Source organism: Anopheles moucheti, chromosome 3 (assembly GCF_943734755.1).
Source record: "Anopheles moucheti chromosome 3, idAnoMoucSN_F20_07, whole genome shotgun sequence".
Classification (NCBI taxonomy): domain Eukaryota; kingdom Metazoa; phylum Arthropoda; class Insecta; order Diptera; family Culicidae; genus Anopheles; species Anopheles moucheti.
This window is the reverse complement of record NC_069141.1, coordinates 2,583,693-2,607,646: the sequence shown is the minus strand read 5'-3', so window position 1 is coordinate 2,607,646 and position 23,954 is coordinate 2,583,693. Positions and strand designations below refer to the sequence as shown.

Below are 23,954 nucleotides of genomic sequence, written 5' to 3'. Positions count from 1 at the left end.
AATGTTTCCGCAGCGTTTATTTCATTGCGCAAACAAAATTTGATACAGGTGCGCTGTTCCACAAACTTAACAACTTGGTCAATATGGACAAAAACACATGGCGCAGCTCCGAAAACAAATTTTCACTACTAGCCGGGTTGATGTTGTGACTTGAAACTTGGCAAATGTGTCAAAAACATACAAATTGACAAACGAAAAATAAAAACAAGAGGCTTCTTTAGGTGCGCGAAATTTGACATCTAGTGTCACCTTACTTTTCGGACACAGTAGTATTGCAAGGTTTGAAAACTTTGATAACTTTTTGTAGTTAGATGTTTTGAGCGTTATTTTTATGAAATCTACAACATTGCCTTTTTTATCTGGATTTTTACTAATACTCCTAAAAGTATAAAAGAAAAACCACTTTTAAAGTCAATAACACAACCCAGAGGTCAACTAGTCATTTTTTGCTGTGCTCAATAATCCCTACCAGTTCATTGTTGGGCTAGTTTATTCAACTAGACGAACTAAGTGGCCGTCTTGGGATTATGTGTACCGATTCTCTTCATAAGCTTAGTTTCACCCTTTTCATGCTCTCGTCGGTCTGTTTTCCCTTCGATGGCCATTTTCTTGATCGTTGGTTCCGAGATATCATGTTCTATCATCGATCTGACAGATAATCGAATGTGCAGTTCTTTTTTGTTTTGGTTTTTCCCCTTTTCCCTTCGTCTGTATTCGTTGCTACCATTCTGAAAAGGTCTTTTTAGGGCGTACAAGGAACGAAGTACGAAGAAGCTGTTCTTGAAATGGAAACGATGCTTGAAAAGCAAACCTCGACAACGAAAGCTTTTGTGAATGTAATTTGCATTATTTGCGAAAAACTTTCCCGCAGTCTAAAGGGAAGAAAATCCCTTGGAGGTACACCGGGGGAAAAAAGGTATATAGAGGCTGTGAGGCCGGTGTCGAGTGAGCTATTGTTCGGTTTTGTCTTTTAGCTTGAATTGTGGAATATATTTTTAGTTAGATTAGCGCGTTAGGGCATGAAGTTGTACAGCACCGGGTTCTTGAGGTTACAGCGGAAGGTTATTCTCCGTTGGGGATAGGCAAATGGTAGCCATAACACATAAATTGTTTCCTCTGACACAACCTTATCGGGCACAGAGACGGGGGCAGCACTGTGCAGTTTATGAGGGAGCGTGGCAAGGGTAAGATTGTGTTCTGTTCTGAACTGTTTTATGTTTTGTTTCAATTTATATTCTATGTTTTCGGAAAAAAATCATTATAAGACAAACATTTCTGTGGGGTCATGAGTTGAAGGATTGCTTCACTGATAATGTATTGTTAAAAGAAATAAATAAATAAACATCTTTCAAAACATATCATACGAACTTTTCATGTGGATTAGGTTGAATTTCACCCAACTTGGAGTAGAAGTGGGTATTTATAGAATGTATAAATAATTTAGATCTTGTGAAAATTCCCAGCATTACTATAATTCATGTGCTTCTCGCAAAAACCACGTATAAATGCTTCTTGCTTTAAACTCCGATACGATAATACCCCCAAGCACACAGCCATGTCTTTAGCGAAGTCGTCGGACAATCCCCATCTAAACAGGATTAGAGAACAGGGCCGTCTCGGGTTTTCCCCCTTTTACAGCAGAACCCACAGAATGTACACAACTTCATCTTCTCCACTGTTTGGGTGGATTGGTGAATGCCACTGCTATCGCCCAGACAAACAACATTCAAACAGGCAACCGTATTTATACCGGAGGGCAGGGAGAAGAGAAAAAAATCCGATCAAACCTAAAGATAGTGCAAAAGTTGCAAGCGTCTAGCATGCAACACACGCAACAGTGTTGGTTTGAAAAGAATTTACTTTCAAATGGAACGTATTATTTCATAACCAACGTTCGTGAAAGTACGAACTGCTACTGGTTTACTGTAAATGGTGTTATAAATCGCAATATTTCCACCATTCGTTGCTAAATGCAGTGCCAGTGGCGTGGCCGGATATTATAGCTTCATAGCAGACAAAACATACTGACCCCGGGGTGGTGGGGTGTGTCATCGTGACGAGGGCAAAAGGAAATAGAAAATCTACCCGGAAGTGCCCCAGAGGCAAAACATTCGTACTTGTGATAGGGTAGGGAGCCTTAGGGACGTTCTTTTAGAAATATCGCAGAAAGTATGGTCGATTTTTCACAAGACGTTTTCCTGTGGGCGAAACGAGAAATAGTTGATGAAAAATTTCATATATTTTAATCACACTTTGCTCGAAGTCGAATAACGCTCTTTGGCAGTAATAAAATTTGTAGTGGCATCCTTGCGGCCATATTGTTTCCCCTTGTTTGCTAACAAAAACAAAACAATAATATTTTTCTTTTTGCAATGGACACACTCTACTTAATAGCAGTGGCATTCGGTGGTGCACAAGCTGCTGCTGTGTATCGATTATGAAATTCAATTTATTATGTTCGGCTCTCGAAAAACAGATGTTTCCACTGGGAAGGGCATTGCAGCTTGTTCGGCCAGTGTGTAGGAAACTCCATATTTTTTGCTCTCTTTTCGGAAGCCTAACCAATCCGTTGCGTTTGATAAGATCTAACTAGCCCGAAAATGGAAATGGGGAAGGCGATATGCTCGAACCGGCCGGTTGGAAACATGCACCCATTAGGTAGAAAAGAAAGTTGGGCGGTTATTTAAAGTGATAATTTATTGTCCTCGTGGTTCGCTCCGTCCGCGCACAGTTTTTTTCCTTTCGTTTTATGGTTCACAATAATGTACATCGTTCCATATGTGTGTGGTATGGTGGGTCTCTGCTAGGGAGCGGTCTCTGGTTATAGTTGCCATGGGATCTCTCTCCTCATTGCAAAGAATAGTGTGAAGCCGGTGTTGAAGCCGATGGAAATTGATTTATGAATAGGTACGGCCATGGTAGACCCCGATGGTCGTTATGTTTTCCGCAAAATGGTCAAGAATGTGCTGAAAATTGCGTCACGGTGCTTGTATCGGAAGCATTCCATTTCCCGCAGATGGCCTTTCATGCGTGCTATAGTGGACGAAGGACAGGGAGTGGAAATTCGATCGGAGGCCGTAACATTATTGAAACGGAATGACGAGGTAAATGTAAAACATTTTGGGGATTTTAGATGAAATGCGTTATTATTTTTTTGTATACTGTTTTGCAATGAAGGTGGATGACGGGGTATATATTTTAAAATATGATAAAACTAAAGGTTGTTTCTCCATCGCTCCCCTTCCTAATCGAATTTCCTCGACCGTCTGAAACGAAGAAGGACGGCTTCGTAAGAAGCAGGTGTTTTTGTCTAATATTCCACAAGTTTGTTGAAGAGAACCCCCTGGTTTTTTGTGTGGCTGTTTCGGCCCATATCGTGCACGATTTTGAATTATTCTATCCGACAGGTGCAAGCGCAAATAAATCCCCGAGTTGACGCGTACCATTAGTGCCTGTATTCGATGTGGTCCCGAAAATTCTCTTTCATCCTTCTGCTTTTACCGTACCATTTAGACTTCGTGGAACTGTTTCATAATCTCCCGGACTTGGGGACCGGTTCGGAACGCTGAAAAATTGGTTTCCCTTTAAACGACCTGTAACATTTTTCCCCTTAAAAACGATTTTTCATGGGGTTCAACGGAATGATCAAAGTAATGTAATATTAATGTAAAACGACGTAGATATAAAATTCAAAAACAGGCAATTTTTGATGCTGTAGCTTCGTTTTGCATCATCACGCTTGTTGATAGTAATCTCAAGAAAGTGTTGCATCTATTGAATTTGTTCAATAACTTTTGCATTTCTCTCTGTCTCATCAGCTCAAAGGACTAACTCTCCTGACTAGTATACAACCCGCTTCATAAATCTTCTTACTGCTACTGAACCAAACGTATGACAAATTTTGAAGTATTGTACGTTTTTACATATAAAAAAGGTTGACAATATGAATCTAAACATCTAGTATCTAGTTGAACGTCACTGAAAATTGGTGCTGTAACACTTTCTTGGAAACAGTTCTCTTCCTCAATTTCTGTAACTGACAGATGACCAACAGAGAGGATAAAACAGCGACAGCTACAGAAACAGGGAGGTTTCTTTTCTTGCCAGCTACTTTTCGACTGGCTGCGTGACGGCATAAATGTGCCTTGCATGCGTCAAAGCCCGGAAATACTGGGCCGTCTTCGGAGCGTGAGCGAAACAATGGACAAGCGGAGCGGTGTGAGTTGTGACCGCATGCATCTGACGGTACTGTCTCAAGATACTGTTTCGCTTGAAATCCATTCTTTGAGCCGGGTTGTGAATCACAACAATCATATCCAGACAGCGACCGTCCTCGGCAGTCTCGAACATTACGCCAGCCAGGCCCAGCTGCCCGGTTGTCACATCAAAAACACCCTTTTAGCGCCCCAGTCAGGCTACGGTGTGTACGAAAAACGTGGCTCGTGGTGCCGACAGGAAATCTAATCCTCCCATCGGATGTGGTGTGTCACACTTCCAAGTTACACACCGTCGCCTGACGTCCTGCAAGGTTAGATCAGCCTCATTTTATGCTGCTGCGTAAAGGAAGATCTGTGCGTTTGTGCATGAATCGATAGCAGAGAAATGGTGGGCTCTACGCTATCTGGTGAAAATATAGTGAAGGAAAGGTATTCGTTACGGTGAGCTACTTTTCTTGAAACATGTCTGATTCCTCTTATCCTTCATCCGCAAACGGTTTCGTTGTCTGGCTTTTTTTGTCTTCTTCCTGTTTGCCAGTTAGAGTGTACAGCACCGTACAGGACCGACCAACGCCAGCAGAACCGGGTCTTCATCACGGTTTCGATGCAGTAATCCTTGCGAACCTGCCTGCCCACACACACACACGTGACACGTTGAAGTTTTCCCGTTTGCCGAGCATTTGCCACTCTCGCTAACTGCGCGTAATTTTCTCTACCTCAATAAACCTTTTTAATGATGGGTGGCCTTTCTGCATTACAGCAAAGGAAGGATGAAGAAGTGTTTCACATAATGGGCGCTATATCGTCAGGCAAATCGAGCCACCACAGCACTAGCTCACCTTAAGAGCTTAATTATTAGAGCATTAAGGCTCGGTTGATAATTCTGCTTCTCTGATTCCGGTGTGGTGTGCGCCGCTTTCGACCGTACGGTGTGATTGAAGCGAAATGAGCATGTGAAAGAGGGAGAAAGGTCTGAGACCGGGTTGATGCATCCCACGGTGGATCGATCCCGAGCGGTCGTTTTGTAATCAACGTATAGAACTCAGTGAGACGATAATACCAAGCACAAAATGCTGTACCATTCAGGCTATTTTTGGCACGTTCCTTACCCTGGATCAGCTTTAAGCTTGTGCGATAGAAGTTCAGAAGGATTGAAAAGAAGGTTTGCTGCATTTGGGAAAATAGAGAATTACAGTTTAGATTGCTACTGAATTTCAGCGACCGTTTAAACATTGCTTCCAGAACGCTAGAACTGAAAGGAAATAATTACAATCAACATGCTACAGAGAGCATGACGAACACGAACATGTTGTGAGTTACTATTGATTAAAAAATCAGGTCATTGCATCCGTAACTCTAACGTCCGTTTCGCCTAAAGCACCTTAACTGAAATGCAGGGTAAAAAAACACATAAAAGCAAGACCTAGTTTCTTCTCCACCTTCTCTCATGGACGTTCGACATTGAGTGGAGAGCTTTTTTCTGTAGAACATTCTTTCTGGTCCATCAAATCGTTGCTGCCGTGCCATTCCGATCTGAAGGACTATCTGCATTTAACGGACACGGTGGCACAGGCCTACAATTCACACAAACAAACCACCTTCCATTCCTTGCAGTTCCATCCCCCTAGTGCTCTATTGAATGTTTTGCAAGCATCTCCTACCGTCGTTGATCGACCTGGATTCCTCACTAGCGCTGACATTTACACAAACAGGTTGGATGGAGTAGAGCGCAGCGGAACCGTGGTTGTTTTATGCTTCCGGCGTTTCGCATGAGCTTGTAAAGGTAAAAGTGTAGTGCAAAGGTTAGATAAGATTTTGTTCCGTTCTAGAATATGATATAAATGTTCCCTAGCTGACAATTCTAATGACTATTATTAATTAATTAATCTAATTAATGACTAAAGTAACCAATTTTATGTGAAAACCTATACCATTCTTTGCTGAATAGCATTCGGTAGTAAAAACGTAAGCGCCTAAAAGTATGCAATCCGCATGACAAAATATTATTTTTTAATAAATCTGATAAATTTTTGCATCCATGTTTATGAATATGGTTTTGCTGCATCACGAAACAGATTGCATTAAAAATGTTGAACGAAAAAAATACAGTACGGACAGGGGGTAGCTTTGAAGCGATAACTTACCACTCCCCGGACACAGAGCGTATGTTTGCGATACGGGCGATAATTTTATTTGACATCAACCTAATGGAATGGCAGTTTTCAAAACCAATCGCATCACGTTTCACAAAATCTCGGCTCCATTTTCCCACCGGGTAAAGCTCACGGGGCGGCATGGAGGACGGCGAAAATCACCAAGAGCACACTCGGGCAGCGTAGTAGCGGGCCCGAAGACAAGTAAATCATTTATACGCGCACCAACGATTTAGAGCGTGTGGGGCGCCGCCTTTTCACCTTTCCTGCCGACGGTACTGGACTGGTCGGGGTGGCCGGAGGAAGGTACAGGGGTTGAAATTGAATATCGATCGCAAGTCATTTGCCGTATGCGAAGTTTTCCCCACTTTTCCGATCGTGGTGTCGTTCGTTCGCCAGGGTACGCTCCTTGCGCGTTGAATGTTTGCAAGCGGTAATGCATGGAAAATTGTGTCCCATTGCGTCCCGCACACACAGATACGGGGGACCGCACAGGGGAAGGATGTGATCAAGGATAACTGCTTGAGACGAACCAGCTCAGGTGCGGTACAAATTGGATGCGGTTTTGTGGAGAAGAGTTCAATTTGTACCCAATGCCTGCCTGCCTGCGTGTCGGCTTCATCAGGGAAACCATTCTACCCGCACCCGAGATGTCTTTGTCTTTTTGGTTTGGTTTCGGATCGGTTAAGTGTTTATGAATTTGACATTGTCTGCGCCATTGTTTTACATGGAGATGTTGCTTACTTCTCGGAAGAGCGTTCGGGTTGTGTGCGTTAGTCCTGTCGAGGATAAAACCAGATGGCCATGGTGTGTGGCGACGTATTGTTGAAGAGGATGCGACTGGGTTGTGTTGTCCTGCGAATGACAGAATTTACAAATTGTTCGATGACAATCGTGTACCTACAAATCACATTCAGGGCATCGTTTGGATATTAGAATTTTAACAGGCCGCCGTAGCACGCAGCAGACGAGCAAGAGTGAGAATTGATTGTAAATCACCGTCAATCCAATGAATTCCTTTCGTTGACCTTATATTCAGTCGTTCCATTAATTCGCCGATGCTGTCGTTGAGAAGTTTTGATCATTTACCAACATTGGAAACTATTTGTCCAACTGTTCCCGGTCTTCCTCATCCTGCACTGCACGCCACGAGACACCAAACTGTGGTAACGATTTTGGAACATCACATACAGACTTCATTTTGGGCAGGAAGAATTCCCCAGCGGAAACTCCCATTTGCTGGTGGGAATGCCGCATTGATGGTCGCATCAAAAATAAACGGCGCGCATAGTACCAGGTGCAATAGTGTGCGAACCGCCGGACAGTTTTGTGTGGAGCCTCCGGAGACCGAGGTACACTGAGAGATCACAGTGCACGGTGTGAGATGAGAAGCGCCCGGGCAACTGTTGTTGAGGGTCGTAAATACAGACGACGGTTGGCATGCTGGAAATAAAATGTTTGCTACTACACTCGAAATAAATCGCTCGATGCTTGAAGTATCTCGCTGCGAGTGTGTCGTGACGCGCGAGCAAAAGTCCCATAAATAAATGCATAAATAAATAAATACGCTACATTGGATTTCTGTGTTTTTCCTTGTGGACAACGACGAACGGATGCATGCATCGGAATTTGTGGCCGCATACTTTCCATGGGTGTGTTTTTATTCTTTTTGCGTTAAAAAAAACCTCCAGAGCGCGTCTGTCTGTCTGACGCTTCGGAATTCGTAGTGTGCCTCACGCGCACGGCGAGGCCTATTTTTGGGTTGGGAGGGGTAAAATTATTGAACCGGGACATCATGTGCATCCTTATGAGCGCGACCGCACACACATACCCTTGAACCGTTATAAGCTTTGCTAGACAACCGAATAAAATGCTGTGCGGCGGGCGCTACACGACGCTTCTGGTGGGTTAAAAAACCGGGCGGGGACATACATTTCGGTTGCCGGACCTTGATATACTTGCGTCCGAAGCCGTGCTGGAGTGGCCCAATATCGACCCGCTTTGGAGGGTCATGCGGATGTGGATAAACGAACGAGCACATCAGACAAATGGAAATGGAAGCTATAGCATGATTCTGTCCGCTGGGAGGCCTTCAGGGCCGCACGATTGTAATCGTTTATCCGGGTTGCACTAGAACGCCCATAATGTTGTTGGACATTGGTTGGATGTTTTGACATTTATGTTTTTTGGAAACAAGGTCAATTTCGCTAGCCAAACGAGATTGCGCCATCGGCCAATTATGAGAGCGGATATGCCAGTGAGCATGAACATAAAATTAGCTGATAATTTTTCCTCACGAAAGACAGCCAGTCTGTAAAAAAGGAAATTTAGTTTGCCTTTTTTTGTGATTCTTCACCCTATCTGTACTTACTAATGGAAATAATCCTCCCTCGGAATTGATCAAACTGCGCCAGCATGCCTACGAATAAGCATCGTACATCTTGATACTTAGTTTAAATTTTAAATTACACTTTCGAAGAAATCAATTGATGCGAAGAAAATCGAAAAACTTTTGTCCAACAATCTCTCTCCACAAGCCACCCTGGACGAAGCATCATCGAGCTGGGCAAAAAAAAGAAACAAATGTCGGAAAATCAATGTTTGTACTTCGGCAAACTTCGGCCACCAGTTGGCCGCTGCCTATTCCCTTTCGCTACCCTTTTTTGCCGCAATGAGTTGAGCCGGAACACAAAGTCGCTCAGGGAAATCTGGTTCCTGGTTTTTGTTGTTTGTGTCTTTTGACTTACTTTGTCGTTGGTTCCACACTCTATGCTGGTTTTCCATTTTCTGGTCAGCATCCTGTTTTTTCCCTCTGGTTCGTTATCCTTTAGAAAAGCTGAAGACTCAAGAGTAATGGGTTCCTCTACGCAAGCCACTCGCTATCGTGCTTCCTTTGCCACACCCTTTGCGCTCTCTTTTTTTTTGTTTTCCTGATTGATGCCAAAACAAAACATCGATTGAATGTCTTTAGGGAGGAAACGCCTTGCACAACCACGGGGTAGAATGGCATTTGCCCTTACGGGAGCGATAAATGAATAATGCTCAAACGGAATAGGAGAGGAAACGTTGCACTGGGGGACGAACACAGTCGTGGCAGTCCCAAGAAGCATGGCTCGTTAAACTAGACGGTTCCGCTACATTAGAAGAACAGCGAAGCAAATGGTAGAAACGCTCAAACAAACACGTCGATCGATTTTGGCAGCAGCATTCACCTATGCATCATATCACAGCATTATTGTGCAGCGACAAATTTTCCCTTATATATGGAAGCCTTTTCCCGTATTGTACACCATCGCTTGAACGTTCTCGATGGAAGGCCCATGCACTTATCGGGAGGGAAAAACAGGTCTATAAATACCGTACCGTAATGTTTTATCTACACAAGAATCGTTCGCTTCCGGCAAACGAGATACCGTAGCGATGTATTTCGTCCCAAAGCGAACAAACATAATGCTGTGCGGAGGAATGGATCTTGTTATATTTTCGATTTTTTTGTTTATAGCGAGAAGATTTCAATATTCCTTCTCAGCACTGAAAGGATAACGGACAAGTACGTAACGTAGCATGAAATCCATTCTTTTCTATTTTAGCTCTCTAGCGGATTGTGCAAACAGTGGTCAAACGTGCGCATACGCATAGTGTGGCGAATAATAAATAATAAACAACGCTAGCATGATTAATGTGATTATGTTTCACAGTAATTAAAATTGAATAAATGGACACTGCTCAATTTCGCTTAATGTCGCCGCTGGTCTGGTGATTATTTTAGTGTGCGTTACTATTCGTACGAATTAACCTTTTTCCCGGTTTATTCCCTTATGTGCTTGACAGAAGCTGCCCTGTACGGTTCGAGTGCAATAGTGCAGAATTCACACAACAAACAGACAAATGGGAAAAGGTCACCATTTTAGAGGGACCGCGCTACCGGAATGGAATGCGATTTATTATGCCCTGCCGTCCCCGGGAAGTGTTGGGGCTTTCTGGATGGCGGGGACCAACAGAGGACCTCATTTTTGATGTTTTAATATTTATGCTGGTTGGTGCTGGTTCGGGTTGCTGCAGTACTGCTACACACCCGCTACAGTGGCTGTATGAAATTACAACCTGGTGAACATAAAAGTAAAACAGAAATGGTTAATAAAAAAACAACGCGTCGATGATGTTATGGTGTCCAATCGTAGTGGTGTGCGCACAATGGGTGGTATATGTTGAATGCAAATTGAACAGATAATTGGCCCCGTATTGTTTATCGTTGGTTGCGTGTTCCACCACATATGCGGAACTAATGAAGCAATTGTAGCGCCATCATTATTATTAGTGGAATTGTTGGTAGGTTCTGTTTTGTTGCATACATAAACTTATAATTATCGAACCATTTTTATGTGCGGGGTGTATACTTTTTAGTGGAACATAATTTAAATATGAACCGATTTATATAAGCCCAATTTTTATATGCAATTTGCACATACAAATCGTCAATTAATTTATAAATAAATTTAGTCAAAACCGGTTGAAACATTTTCAATTTGTAGGAAAAATAAGTTAAAGGAATTAATTTTTCATTTAAATAATATATCGTTTGTTTGTAGTTCACAACTGTTAAGCTTCAAATAGAATATGAACGTGAAGCAGCAAAAAAGCTCTAGTTATTAATTATTAATCTCATATCCTCTTCAACAATAAGATGTCTGGTAAGCAGCGAACGAACAAAAGATCATGTTAAGTACCTTTCGCTACCGTCTTATCAAATTTTGGTGCTTTGTTTGTGTCGGCTTTGCAGAAATCTTACGCCGATGCTGATGACGAAAGTTAGCTTGAAGTGTGCAAAGGAAAGCAACCCACTTAGAAGAAACAGCCTCGCGCTCGAAAGAAATACTTTCCACTCTCCGGATTGTTTCTTTCACCGTAGCCTAACTACAATATAGTACAATAATTACAAGAACGGACAAGATTTAACTTTGCGTTGGCTGGCATGAGGGAAGCTTAAAAACTTTCGCAGAAATCAAACCTTTCAATTTTACTAATGAGAGTTACTAGAATCGAATGTTCCGATCCGGTTTTGTTAGCATAATGGGTTTCATCCCAAGTTGAAACCGGCACAAACATCCTTAATTCTTTGGTGGAGCCACACCGTTACAAGTAACTTAATTACAGACGGGATATTACCGGGAATTTGTTAACTGTAAAATGATGGCAAATTAGATGTTCTTGTCAGACCGTACCCAGTCTTGAATCGCACTAATGCGCTCGGTAACCTTATTTTGGGAAAAAGGATACACTGGTGCAAACGTGTCTATTAAGTACATTTGCTGATAGGACTTTTATAAAGTCCTCCTTGTCAAAAGCTTGATCGAACTGACACGCATCGGACCGTCCTTTGTTCATTAAGGGCAGCATTCGCGATCCTTTTAGTCTGTGCAGGCGAAAACGTACGATGATGATGGTCTGTTGTGTCGTCTCAGCACGACCTTTCCGTCCGGCGGCGGCAGCCTTCCGGCAGCGACGTTGATTGGACGAAAGTGTTTTACTTATTCCAAAAATTTACTCTTGCATACATCATCTTTTCCGTGCCGAGGTCGAGGATGATTCCATTTTCATACTCCATACCGTCGCTTTTATTACGCCAATCCATTCTCACACACACCAGTCATCTGGCGGAATCTGTACATCCGAAGAGCCGAGCAATGGGAAGGAATCCAGCCATAAAAAGGATTAACATCGGCCATGCAAGGATGTATTTTTTTGTTGTTTTGGGTTCGAAAAGGAAGTTTTGTAAATTAATTATCTCGACCCCGATTCCATTCCGAAAAACCGACACTTGTGTGCGTGTCCATGCGGGGTGGTGGTTTAGAAATCCTTTCACTCCTCCTGCAGGTTTGCCACACTAAACCTCACAGCATCGAGTCAGCAGGACAATGAAACCGCACAGCAGAGCTCGACGGAGTACCGTCTACGAAAAGACACCGCACACAAACCGTAACGAATCGAGCGGCTCAAATCAAGCGTTGGTAGTATTAGCGAAAAGGTACTCAGTATCCCTTTCATGGTTATTTTGTATTCAAATTTATCCCTGAGTTGGATTTTGGTAAGCGGGCGCGTAGTGTACTTCTCTACGACACGGGTAGATATCCCGCCAGTGGATTGCTGTACCATTTGCATTCTTCTTTTCCGTATGAATGGATCTTTCCATTTCGACTTTTTTTGTTTGCCCAGAATGTACCCAAAAATTCCATCAGCAAATAGAGGTATGCGAAAAAAAACCCCAGGAAAGAATTTCACCGCGGCTAACGGATATACGGTGTACGCTGCTGGTGGCTGCTTAATGAAGAGCAAGTCATGCAAGACATCAATTTTGTATTACTTCCTGCCGACCTGCAGCTGGCCCTTTTAGCAGGGGCGGTATACGTTCTCACGGATGAAAATGTATGCAAACGCAACTAGCGGGTGAATCGTTTTTGTCCTAGCGTCCTGTGAATGTGTCAGAGGATGTTTTTTTTAAGCAGGAACGTTGGATGCTGTTGAGGTTTCATCGATTTTTGTGATTCTAAAGCATTGCCCGCGAGTCTAAGTTCGGTTGTTATAATGTTGTTTTCATTCCGTGGTGGGATTGATCGGCGAAACCGCCTTGTGTGCATCGTACTCGTTATTGCACGTCATGTTTTGTGGTGTGTACTGCCAGGAAGAGTGCCAGTGCTTCATATACACAGCAGAACTCTAGCTACTAGTGAAAAGGGAAGAAAAAACGACGAGCTTTGCCTTAACAGGGAAATATTATTATTCAATTTGTATGAAATTTCATAGAATGCTTAATTACCTAAGAAAAAAAAGAGTGCAATATGTGTTGAAAAATATCCCAGAATGTATGCAATCCGCGCGACAAAATACTCTTGTGAACTGTTTATTTAGCTTTGCTGTGCTGTGCTGGTCTTATAAATGTTTTACAAGCCCTGATGGAACTCACTATTCCCACTGCTCGCAAAAACTGTCAAATGTCAAAGAGAACGGCAGGACACACACTACCACAACACAAACCAGTCAATGCCACGCGCTCTCTTCCCCTCTCCAAGAGAAGCCGGGCACAAGAAAACATGGCCGAAAATGTTTTGGGAAGTGGGGTTTTATGTTCATAAAATATTTGGAATGTTAAATTCGTTCGCTATGCGAAGCAATCAGCCGTACTGCAAGAGGGCTCTGTGGAAGCATTCGGGCCCTGTCGCTGATGGCTGATGGCACATTCTAGTGTGAGTTGTCTCGTCATGTCATTTTACATGTTTAGAGGGTGTGTTTGATCGCAGGGTGGTGTGAAGCGTGGATTGGATGGGGGAAATGTAAATAAGATACATATCACCAGCTAGCAGCATATCCTTACACCCAAATTGAGATATCGTTCTTGTGGTATCGTGCGTATGTGTGTGTGTGTGATCTGTCCATTAACAGGGACAAGGGATGGGAATTCAAGCAGTCCAGCAAAGGAAGTATGAGAGTGTGGAATTGATACAAACTGCTACACCATGACGATAACCGGGGACTGTTGGCGGTGGTGTGTAGCAAGATTTGCCAGGGAAATTAATTCTACTCATTCTGCTGCCACATATGGAAATGGTTACGGAACACCATGAAGATTTCATGGAGACATTAATTTCGACATGGGTCTATATGCTCAGCATGGCTTGTGACGCAGAAGAATAACTTTACCCGAAATTACTATCAAACCTTCTGTGTGCATGTCCTTTTCCATGTCGCTTTGAATTTTTTTTATCGTTTTGTTGTTATATCAATAATAATGGCGATGTGATAAATGTTTAACATCTTTATACGACAAAATGCAATACTTGAGCATTTCTCAACTGAACAATGGTGTGTGAAAGATCAGCAACGATCATTATTCTCTGATGTGTGTGGCATGACGTACCAGGCGTCTCCATTGAGTGTTGAGCGCAAGTCAAGGACCGTTTATAAAACATGAATAGCATGATATTGAAGCATTGAAATATCCTCTCATAGTTTTTGCTTCTGTTTTCCACTCTCCTATGTTTTTTTTATATTATCTTACACAGTTTATTACCTAACCCTCGTGTTAGCATACCCAATACCGGTGGGCACTGTCCCGAGGGTTGTTTTCCTTCTTTTTGTCTTAAGCTACAACACAACCACCAGGTGTAGTTATAATTGCCACGATGATGGGTCTTCGTTGCGCCACCATCATGACACACCCCCGTTGACACTTTCGCTTTCCAACCGGACCACATCTCCACCTCGAGCAATTTAGTGTCTTTGGTACGATTTTTATTTTTTCGTAATATTTTTACGCCTCACAACCAAAACCACCAAATGACGATGAGTTGGCTGTGTGACCTAACGGGAGGAGCGTTCGCACGAGAAACGGGACAGTAAAAAAGTTATGAACCAAAGCAAATTTAATCACGTCGATAAAACTCTGCATCCAACAAATATCTCCCAAAACTGTAAGTGTCCGTCTGTGAAACGGAACCGCTCGGGTGGTTTTTCCTCTCGTTCTTTGTAGCATTCGTCGTGGTCGTCGTTCCGGACAGAAATTATGGTTTATGGGCAGGAAGTGTTCTGTTGTGGTTTGCAGAAAGTTTTGTCTAACTAACCAGGTCCTGTCGGCCATGGTGTAGGGCTCCCCTGTCGCAGTTTGTGAGTGACAGGACACGCCCGGTCTTTGTGTCGCGCATGTTGGTGTCCCTTCGGGTTTATTTTTCTCATGGCACCACGCACACTTACGCACACTTTATCAATAAGCGTGCTTCAATTATGATAAAAGCATTCTAAGCAGCAGCATCCCATTAACATATTCCTCCCCCGTTGTGCGTTTGGACGTCTCCCTAGCCGAGCTTGGGCGATGTAACATTTTGTGAAAGAAATGTCTCTTTGGAAAGGCAAATCATTACGTGCAGAAAGGCATTATAAATGGATTGTTTCGTCTGCTAGGTACTAGAAGGACATGTCTGTGATCTAGCTAAATGTACGTGAGAAACAGACAAGTTCTCGGCAAGAAATAAAGCCCAATTCGGCAGGATTCCTCTCTGTCTCCCTCTCTCTCTCTCTTTCTTTTTCTCTCTGTTTTCCCTTAAACAAAGCATTGGTAGGAAAATCGATGACAGCACGCGTTCGCCTGTCACTAAAAATAGATCTCTTTTTGTCGACTCCTGCCGAGTTGCTGACACTGCACGGGGGATGCACATTCAGCAACACACATATCAATCAATCGATTTGATGGCGGTGAAAGGAGGGCCTTTTTCTGCCCCTTTCTTGCTATTGTTACGCTCTGCCAGTAGGCATGCTGCATGCCTGCACTTGGGATTTTATTTTCGTCCCCATTGTCGTGTACCCTGTGTGCATCTCGATAACTTGCCCAGGGACTCAGACCTGTCAGCAGTAGGCAACGTGTTGCGGTCAGTGGTTTTTCATACTGTTTGGCAACATTTTTATGCATATTAAATTATTAATTGTATTTCATTACCTTTTTCCAATCTACTACCATCCGGGGTGTGGTTTGTGTGCATCGTGCTTGATGTATTCAGTTTATTTAAATTTGAAGCACTGGAAAAAAGTATCTGTAAATCGTTTAGCAGAATAAAAATTCAACCACAAAGCTTTTTTTCTTGCGTGGGATGGAGTGTTGTTGCATTGCTTTTATTTTACATATTTTATACCTTCGCGTCGCACAATCAATTCCTACCACGCGTTCGACAGTTCACTGACACATATGTCCGTGTGTTGGCGTGTTTTCTTTTATAAAATATGCCATAAATTACCTTTACATTCTTATCGAGCACGTTGATTTTGGGAGCGATGTTCGACATTCGACAGCGTGTCTGGCTGTTTTCGTTTTTCCTCCGGTTTATGATTGTTGTTTTAGTTGGTGTTTCATTAAAGTGGATGTAATCGATCTTTTAAATTGAAATTGATGATTCGCCAACCGCCTATTAACTGCATGACCTTTTTGACATGTATTGGATGTAGTGAAATAAGAAAGGATTACGTTATATACGACTATTTGCTGCAGTATTCACTCTGCCAGATCCCCAGTTAATTTCATACTGGCGTAACATATAAGGCATAGTTACCAGTTGATATTGTACATCATTGTACAAAGCATTAGCTGAACAGAGATGAATATGAAATTGTATTATTAAATTGAGAAAATTTAATATAGAGTTTGTGACATCATCTACTTGAAACATTGTATAAAATGTGACGCTATTAGGATATCATCTGAAGCTTCCTTGAAACTGAATACTAACTTAAAGCTGAAGTGATGACCTCTTCTTTGTGAAAGAGTGAATAAAATATTTGGTAAAGGTTACTATCGTACGCGATACTAACAGAAATCATTTTCAGAATGCAATAATAAAGCCTACAAAGTTGGAAAGCGCCCTGTATGAAATTACCGCAGACAAAGGATTACCTGTTTCATTTCACAACCCCTCGGGAGAGGAAATGGCCAGGGATTATATTTCCATTTGTTGAAGAATTGTTGTGTTATTGTGTAACTACCGTCCCACTGCATACTCCACTACCAGTGTGTGCTAATTTTGTCTCTTCTTTTCTCTCCCTTCCTCTCTCTCTCTCTCTTTCTCTCTCTCTCTCTCTCTCTCTCTCTCTCTTCTTGGGCAGGTGTTACACATAAAGACGGCCGCCATAGAGTTGACAACTTCCGAACTATGATGGGATCTTCTGCATTATGGTAAGTGCTGCTACCATTTCGCACATATCCCTGCATTTTGCTCTCTAGCTGTGGGCCACTCACTTAACCCCAGCTCTATTAGTTACCAACAAAAAAGAGCAAACGCGCTTGTCAGCGTGTGGCTGGTGATGGATGTAGAAAGAAAGATGATTTAGTGTAGTGAAAAGTATGTTGAGGGAACATGTAGTGTTTTTTTTCTTGTTGTTGCATTATTTGTTTTTTTAGTCACATCATCTCACCAACAGAAGCTTTCTTTCAAGCGCCCAGTGATAAATCTTTCCGGTCGCCGGCAAATATTTTCACATTTCCCGCGCACGATGATGACGTGCGTTTTGCCGGTCTCTGTCAAGGCATATAACCGTGACGGGTACAAATATATGTACACCGGGTTGCGTTAGTTGTGCGGGAGGTTCGCAAAGCTTTACTTTATTTCATTTCGCAACGGAAGCTTAGTGTTCTGAGTTTACGTAAAACAAAACAGGTTGAAAAAAAAACAACTAGGCGGGATTATGTTTATGCTGGTATGTTTGCAATATTGTCGGAATACCCTGGAATAGACATAGAAAAAAAAACCTGACGGTGACGATCAAAAACCACGTTTAGCTGTGTTGCAGTGAAAGAATACCGCGTCTGAAGGGAAACGCATTGAGGAAGGAACGCTCACAGAAAAGATCCTCATCATGCGGCGCCAATGTGCCACTGAAAACGATTCAGAATCACACACACACACACACACACACACACACACATATACCGAATATGAGCAGAACCCTTCGATGATGGGAAAGGATAAACAGGGTAGGACCTTTTTGGGGGCGCCTGTTTTGGAGCTGGTACTTTGTTATTTTTGGACCCCAGCCAAACACAGAAACGTGGCCAAATGGGGCGCGCACACTATAGCGCACAAATAGGGTCATTAGATTGGGCGATTCGCCCGGATGGTGCAACGCAAAATGAGTGCCCCTTTTGTTTTCTTCCTTTCGGTCATTGGTGGGGCATCGTTAGAAAGGAAAACGTGTACTGCGACGAACAGCCATTTGCCATTTGCCTCTGTCACAGCTCAGACTGCTTGACTCCAAGGATTGACCACCACCATCATCATCATCATCATCATCATTCCATCATCAATCGGGTAGTTGTAAAAGGCAGTGGGGCAGCGGGCCGAAAATCCCTTTTCGGATGTTTTTCGGTGCTCTCTATTTTTAGCCTTCAATCTGTGGCAATCCGTTTGCCGTATCCATTTGTTTTTGTTTTTTTTTCGGACCAACTACCGAGCAAACGAAACATTTCACCGTATTGCGATGGATTTCTGCTTCTTGCTGCAAGAAGAATCCTTTCCAAATAGCTGTGGCAGCAGTTGGTGGTACGCTACGACCTTACTTTGCGCAAAGTTAAACTTTGCACTCTTTTTGTTCTCTCTCTGCCATTTAGTGTACAGCAATAGCATACGCACGCATATCTGGCGTTTTGCACCGAAGAATCTTTTCCTCAGTGCTGTGTGCTCGAACCGAAGATCTTGAAGCTGCATCGACCCGTGGTATCGTGCCATCATCTATCCAGCTGTGCCCACTTCGAGAGTTCGAGTTCATTGTCACATAAAGACTTCAACAAGGAAGCTCACAGATAAGGTTTTAGGTCATCGTTTTTCATCGGGAAGTGCGCCACCCAGCAGGAATTTAATTTACATTTCCCCCGTTATGCTTTCTTTCTGAGGCAACTGAGGAAGATCCTAGGGTATGCAAATTTGTGTGGCAAAGATTTATACGTGACGTTAGGACAGGAATAAAGCAGAACATAATTCCCCAAGAAATACACTTCCCCACAACGGTGACAATGGAACTGGGTGGTCTATTGTAAAGGTTTTGCAAATGAACTAGCTGCAAGAATGATTTCATTCAGTTTAGTTCATTTTAATAAAGCAATTTGGATAATGTCGCTACTCTCTGGTTTTCCATAGTGGTCCCACCCCATCACACTTCACGATTGACACGGAAGTAATATTTTAAAAGCAGTTTCTTGGAAATTTCTCGTAAATCCTTTATACCCTTCGTAATTCACACTGCGGCACGGTCGAAAGTTAAAGCTGTTGAATAATTGATTGTTCCCGTCTAAATACTCCAACACCGCACGGCGTCGTGATCACGTGTCACCACGGCAATGAATCATTAAGTTGTGCACATTTGCCGCCAGCTTAATTTCGCTGCAGATGCGCTGATGAACGGGATGGGAACACTTCTTTGAGCATGCTGTGGGAAGTAAACTTTTGCCTTAACGATGCCGGCTCGGGCCGGATGTGCCAATTGGCAATTTGGACTGAACAAAGCGATGGCACCAATGGCATTCTCAGTTTCTATGTGAGTATTTGTGGTGTTGCAGGCGTGTGTGTAACGTTCATTAAAAGGCGATCGGTCATTCGATGCTCGTTTTGCCGTTTTGCCGTGATCTTGATGGAACAATCAGAACCGACCGAATACAAAAAAAAAAACAGCGAAACAGTCACTATCACTCGTGAGCTTGCTCGTTTAATCCGCGTAGAACGAGAATGGCGCTTTGGGGTGCCCATAAGCTCCGCCGCAGGAGTGTTTATTATTTCCTCAATCAATCATTTTTAATGAGCACATACACCAAACGCGCTGGGTAGGAAAAACGGACGACGAAACGCACTTCAATATAATCAACATATCATTGATGGGCGGTGGTTGTGATTGGTTGACGAACCTGCGGGGGAAATCCAAAACGGGACGGAAGAAAAAAGCGTTTTGTGGAAGTAAACCCGGAATTGATGTGGAAATCGAATTCATTTATTCATGAACACGGTTGTTGTAGTAGCTGCCATGAGCTACTGTTGACAGCAAGACGGGAGAGCACAGAGCGAAGTGGCCACAATCAACCGCCGGTGGGTAAGTTGGGGAGAACATGTTGATGCCCTCGGGGAATTCGAAAGATGGGACAATCCCAATCAGAACTCCAAAGTTGTGTGCAATGCCCACTCCCCGACTGTTCGGTACATTAACTTCCGACGTAAAGGATAAGCCCTCCTATTTCATGTAACCAGTAACCAACGCAAGCGAATCGACCATGTTCTCCCCGTATGAATCGTTCTTTTTCCCTGGAATAAAAACGTAGAAAGACCAACAAGTAAAGGGAACTTTGTGTGAAAGTTACATATTTACCATGCCTGCCAGCTTGTCAATCTATCAGGGATTTTTTCTTGTTTGTTTGGGAACTGTTAAGCACATTAATGTGATGTGAAATACCCGTCTATATTGAGTAGTTATTATAAAAATGCTAATACATACTAATGTTGAAGATTTCACGAAGGAGAATCCAACCAACCTGAATATAAGTAACTTAATTTAATCTTTAAAATTAGTTTGTGTCGTAAGATCATCGTATATAATGTAATGATGATTGAATTTTCTCCTTCGCAAATACGCAATTGATTTTCATCTTTAAAAATAAGAAGAAAACGTCCCCTGTCATCGAAATGTTCACCTTTCCGAGGGAGTTCCAAAACTGGGCCAAAAGTTCACAATGAAATCACACGCCCCATTCCATCTTCTGCGTCTGCTCAGGCAAGTGTCAGTGCCTTTCAGCAGGTTTGATTCCATTCGTTCAGTTTGTAACAAATGAATTCGCAATCATTTTCATCGCCTTCCACCAATTCCACCATCCATTCAAACCAACTGTGCCGGGGTTCCACAATGAAAGCTTGAAGATCGTTCAACAACCTGCCATGCAACAATGACGTCGGTGCGTAAAAAGATATCCTTCGGGGCAACCAAGCAAACGCACAGCGATAGAAAGCGGTCACGGTTGTGAGGTGGAAAGCGATCACTTTTCGGTCGTCAGTCGATTTTACCTTCATGTGCGTCACAACGCTCCGTACTAATACTTTTGCATTGAATTTTCTCAATGAGCGAATTCCATTCTGCCGGCCCCCAGGGGGTGGGAAGTGATCCTATCTGCCCCACGGGCAGGGAAAAAACAGCTTGAAACTTTCAACCGTGGAAAGCAAATTCGAACAACGGTACGCGAGTGCGAATAAGTAATTTGCTATTCACCGGCAGCAGTTACATTAGAGAAAGCAAATGAAACTAAATGATTGGAATCGTTTTGGGGCGAATGTTTGTTGTTTTTCGTTTCCTTCGCTCCCGGCGGGGATAAATAAGTATTTGCTGCGAAACTCCTTTCGATAAACTTTTACCACACTGTTGTGCAGAAGTCGTTGCGCCGACAGAGACGCTGGAGGAAATAAAGAAGCGACAAATTCGTACCAATCAGACCGAACGGGGAGCGGCATTTTCGATTCGGAAGCATTTAATTAATTGAACGTAATAATTGTAGTAGCTTTACTGAGAATGGATTCCTTTTACCGAAGGAGTCTCGAAGTCGAACACAGTTGGAACATTATTGGGGTAGATCATACCTTCCACTAGTTTTTCAATATGTGTTTTGACGTTTGGAAGCTTATTCGCTTGTAGCTTCTTATATATATATATATATTTATAAGCCAAGTTAGCGTAGCTTCGACCAACTGCTCGACAAATGTCAAAACAATAAAAATTAATCGGCAATCACATTTCATAAAACGCCTTTGAACTTTTTCTCCTTTTCTTTCTTTCGATTTACTTGGATCGCGGTCTTTTAGCGATTGAGACAGAATTGGTTTGATGTTTAAGTTGAAGTTGTTTAAGGTTGTGTTAAAGTATTAAATTTTTTTTTAGACACGCTTCGTGATGGTTTTGGCAAGATTAAGCGTTTTCGATGGCTTTGTTTACAAAATACTAACTTAGGACTTTATTAATAATCATATCGTAGCGATATACAGTTCAAAATGAATTGATTCCATGGGGAAGCATCTGCATATTAATTGATTTTCCGTTAAATTGTGGTTCCGCAAAAATGATACCTGGTGTCTTTTTTTTACGTCAAAATGCTATGACCTTCATGAAACTCTTCTGAATGATATTATTTGACAGATGCCATCTAAAGATTTAAGCGTTCTAACTTCAGGTATGATCTACCCCATTATTTGCTGTTCGATGGAGACGCCTGGTGCTTTATTCGCTTGCCGTGAATCCATGGAGCTTCCCGTACGTGGTCTCTTTATGCAGTGTGCAGAAAGAACCTTCAACACTCGCACACGTTTCATTCTACACTGCTTCTTTGAGCTGCCATCCCATTTCTAGACTGGTATATTCTTTTAAGCAACAACGTAATGAAACGGTTAACAAATGGGGCTTCGCATAAAAGCGATCGTGCTTGTGTATCGTGTATGTTTGTGTGCGGCTGTATGTAAGTCGTAGCTGTATGGGTGCAAAGGAATACAACTTTCGTTTGATGTTGCCTGCAACGAAAGCAATCTCACCTTGAGCTTTCTTCCCTCCGTGCAAGTGATTGGTGGCAGAATTGCACAATAAAGCGTACAAAGCACACGGTTGTGCGACTGTGGATGGAATTTATATTAGAGAGAGATTAAATTCCTATCGCAGCATTATGAGTGGTACGATCGAGACTTTTTGCGCAGTTTTAATGTAAGTTTTATTAGATTTACAACAAAGAATGAATTTAATGTTATGGCTTACTTACGAACATAATCTTTATTTCGCCATAATGGAGACGGTATATTTTAATTTCATTATTTGTAACCTTTGGTAGATGTCTTATTCGATGCAATATATTAAGTTTACTCTTTTCTGAAACAAGCAAACGTAAAAGAAATTGTTGAAGAAAAGTATGGCAAAAAGTTAAAATGGCACTTGAAGTAAAATACGTACCTATGGGTGCAATTGTTCCATTTCCAACAATCCTTTCCATGTAGGAATTCGCTTTAACACGTTAAATAAGCGATACCTTCGTTGTTCCGCCCAATCTTTCGCCTAATGTTCCCTTCCGGGGAAAGGTTTTCGGGTGAACTATTTTAAAACGAGTAAAGTTTTTTCCGAAATCACTTCGTTACCATCTATTGCCAAATTGGTTGGAAAGGTTGGGTTTTCTCCCCTGAACGCGAGCAAGTCATTTGCTGCTCCTGGCGTAGTACTTGTAGATTCACAGACCAGAGCAGTAAAAAAAACCAAGAAGCACTCTTGGTGAAGAATTCGGAATGAAGTTTCCTTTGGGCGAACCATTCTTTAACGGTCCAGCGTACGAACAATTATCATTATTGCTGATGGTGCTTTTTGTACATCACGAGCTAAAAGTATTGAACGCGAAGGAGAGTGAACGTGTTTTATGAAACGGATTGTCGATGTAATGTAGTTTTTTGCTTAGCTATATTTCCTACTGCTTTTAATTAAATTGATCACTTATTTGCTTTCCTATTCTCGTTTGCTTTCCAGACAATAACAACAATTAAAGAACAAGTGAGAAACAACTTCGGGGCTTCAACATGAGCTCACGTCACGCCTTCTACACCGTCGAGGTGGGCGACACCAAGTTTACCATTCTAAAGCGATACCAAAACCTGAAACCGATCGGATCCGGCGCTCAAGGCATTGTTTGGTAAGTAGTATTGCCAATAAGCACCAGTGAGGCCAACAGGACACATCTTTTCGATCTGCTCGTAATAAATGAAACGATGGAGATGTCCTACTATGCGAGTATCCATCTCTTTCGCCGTTGGCCATAGTTTTGTAATTAAAGATCACCATTGCAGCGGGGGAATGCCAATGAGTCGGTCCCGCTTCGCCCAATCGCTGCGCGCAACGTAACTTTAGCAACGATTTTCGATTATACGAATGCGTGCTGCTGCAAACATACGTACGATGCTTAGTGTGATGAAGTGAGAGAGAATAAAGGTAGAGGTTAAAACAATGCTCGAGTCCCACATTCCCACAGTATGGGCAAACGTATGTAATGTGAAGCACCCGT

General features: G+C 42.5%; 1 protein-coding gene across 7 annotated transcripts in view; it reads left to right on the top strand.

Moving 5' to 3' along the window:
* Positions 1-23,954, top strand: part of LOC128303300 (stress-activated protein kinase JNK) — a 284,621-nt gene that overhangs the window by 250,208 nt on the left and 10,459 nt on the right. For 4 of the 7 annotated variants that reach the window (XM_053040209.1, XM_053040212.1, XM_053040211.1 and 1 more), the window contains 2 exons: positions 17,012-17,081; positions 23,423-23,585. In XM_053040209.1, the coding sequence (XP_052896169.1) occupies positions 23,473-23,585 (113 nt within the window). In that variant the 5' untranslated portion in view covers positions 17,012-17,081; positions 23,423-23,472. Of the gene's footprint in view, positions 1-17,011; positions 17,082-23,422; positions 23,586-23,954 lie in introns of those variants that run through there. The other 3 variants (XM_053040213.1, XM_053040210.1, XM_053040207.1) reach the window with 2 other exon arrangements.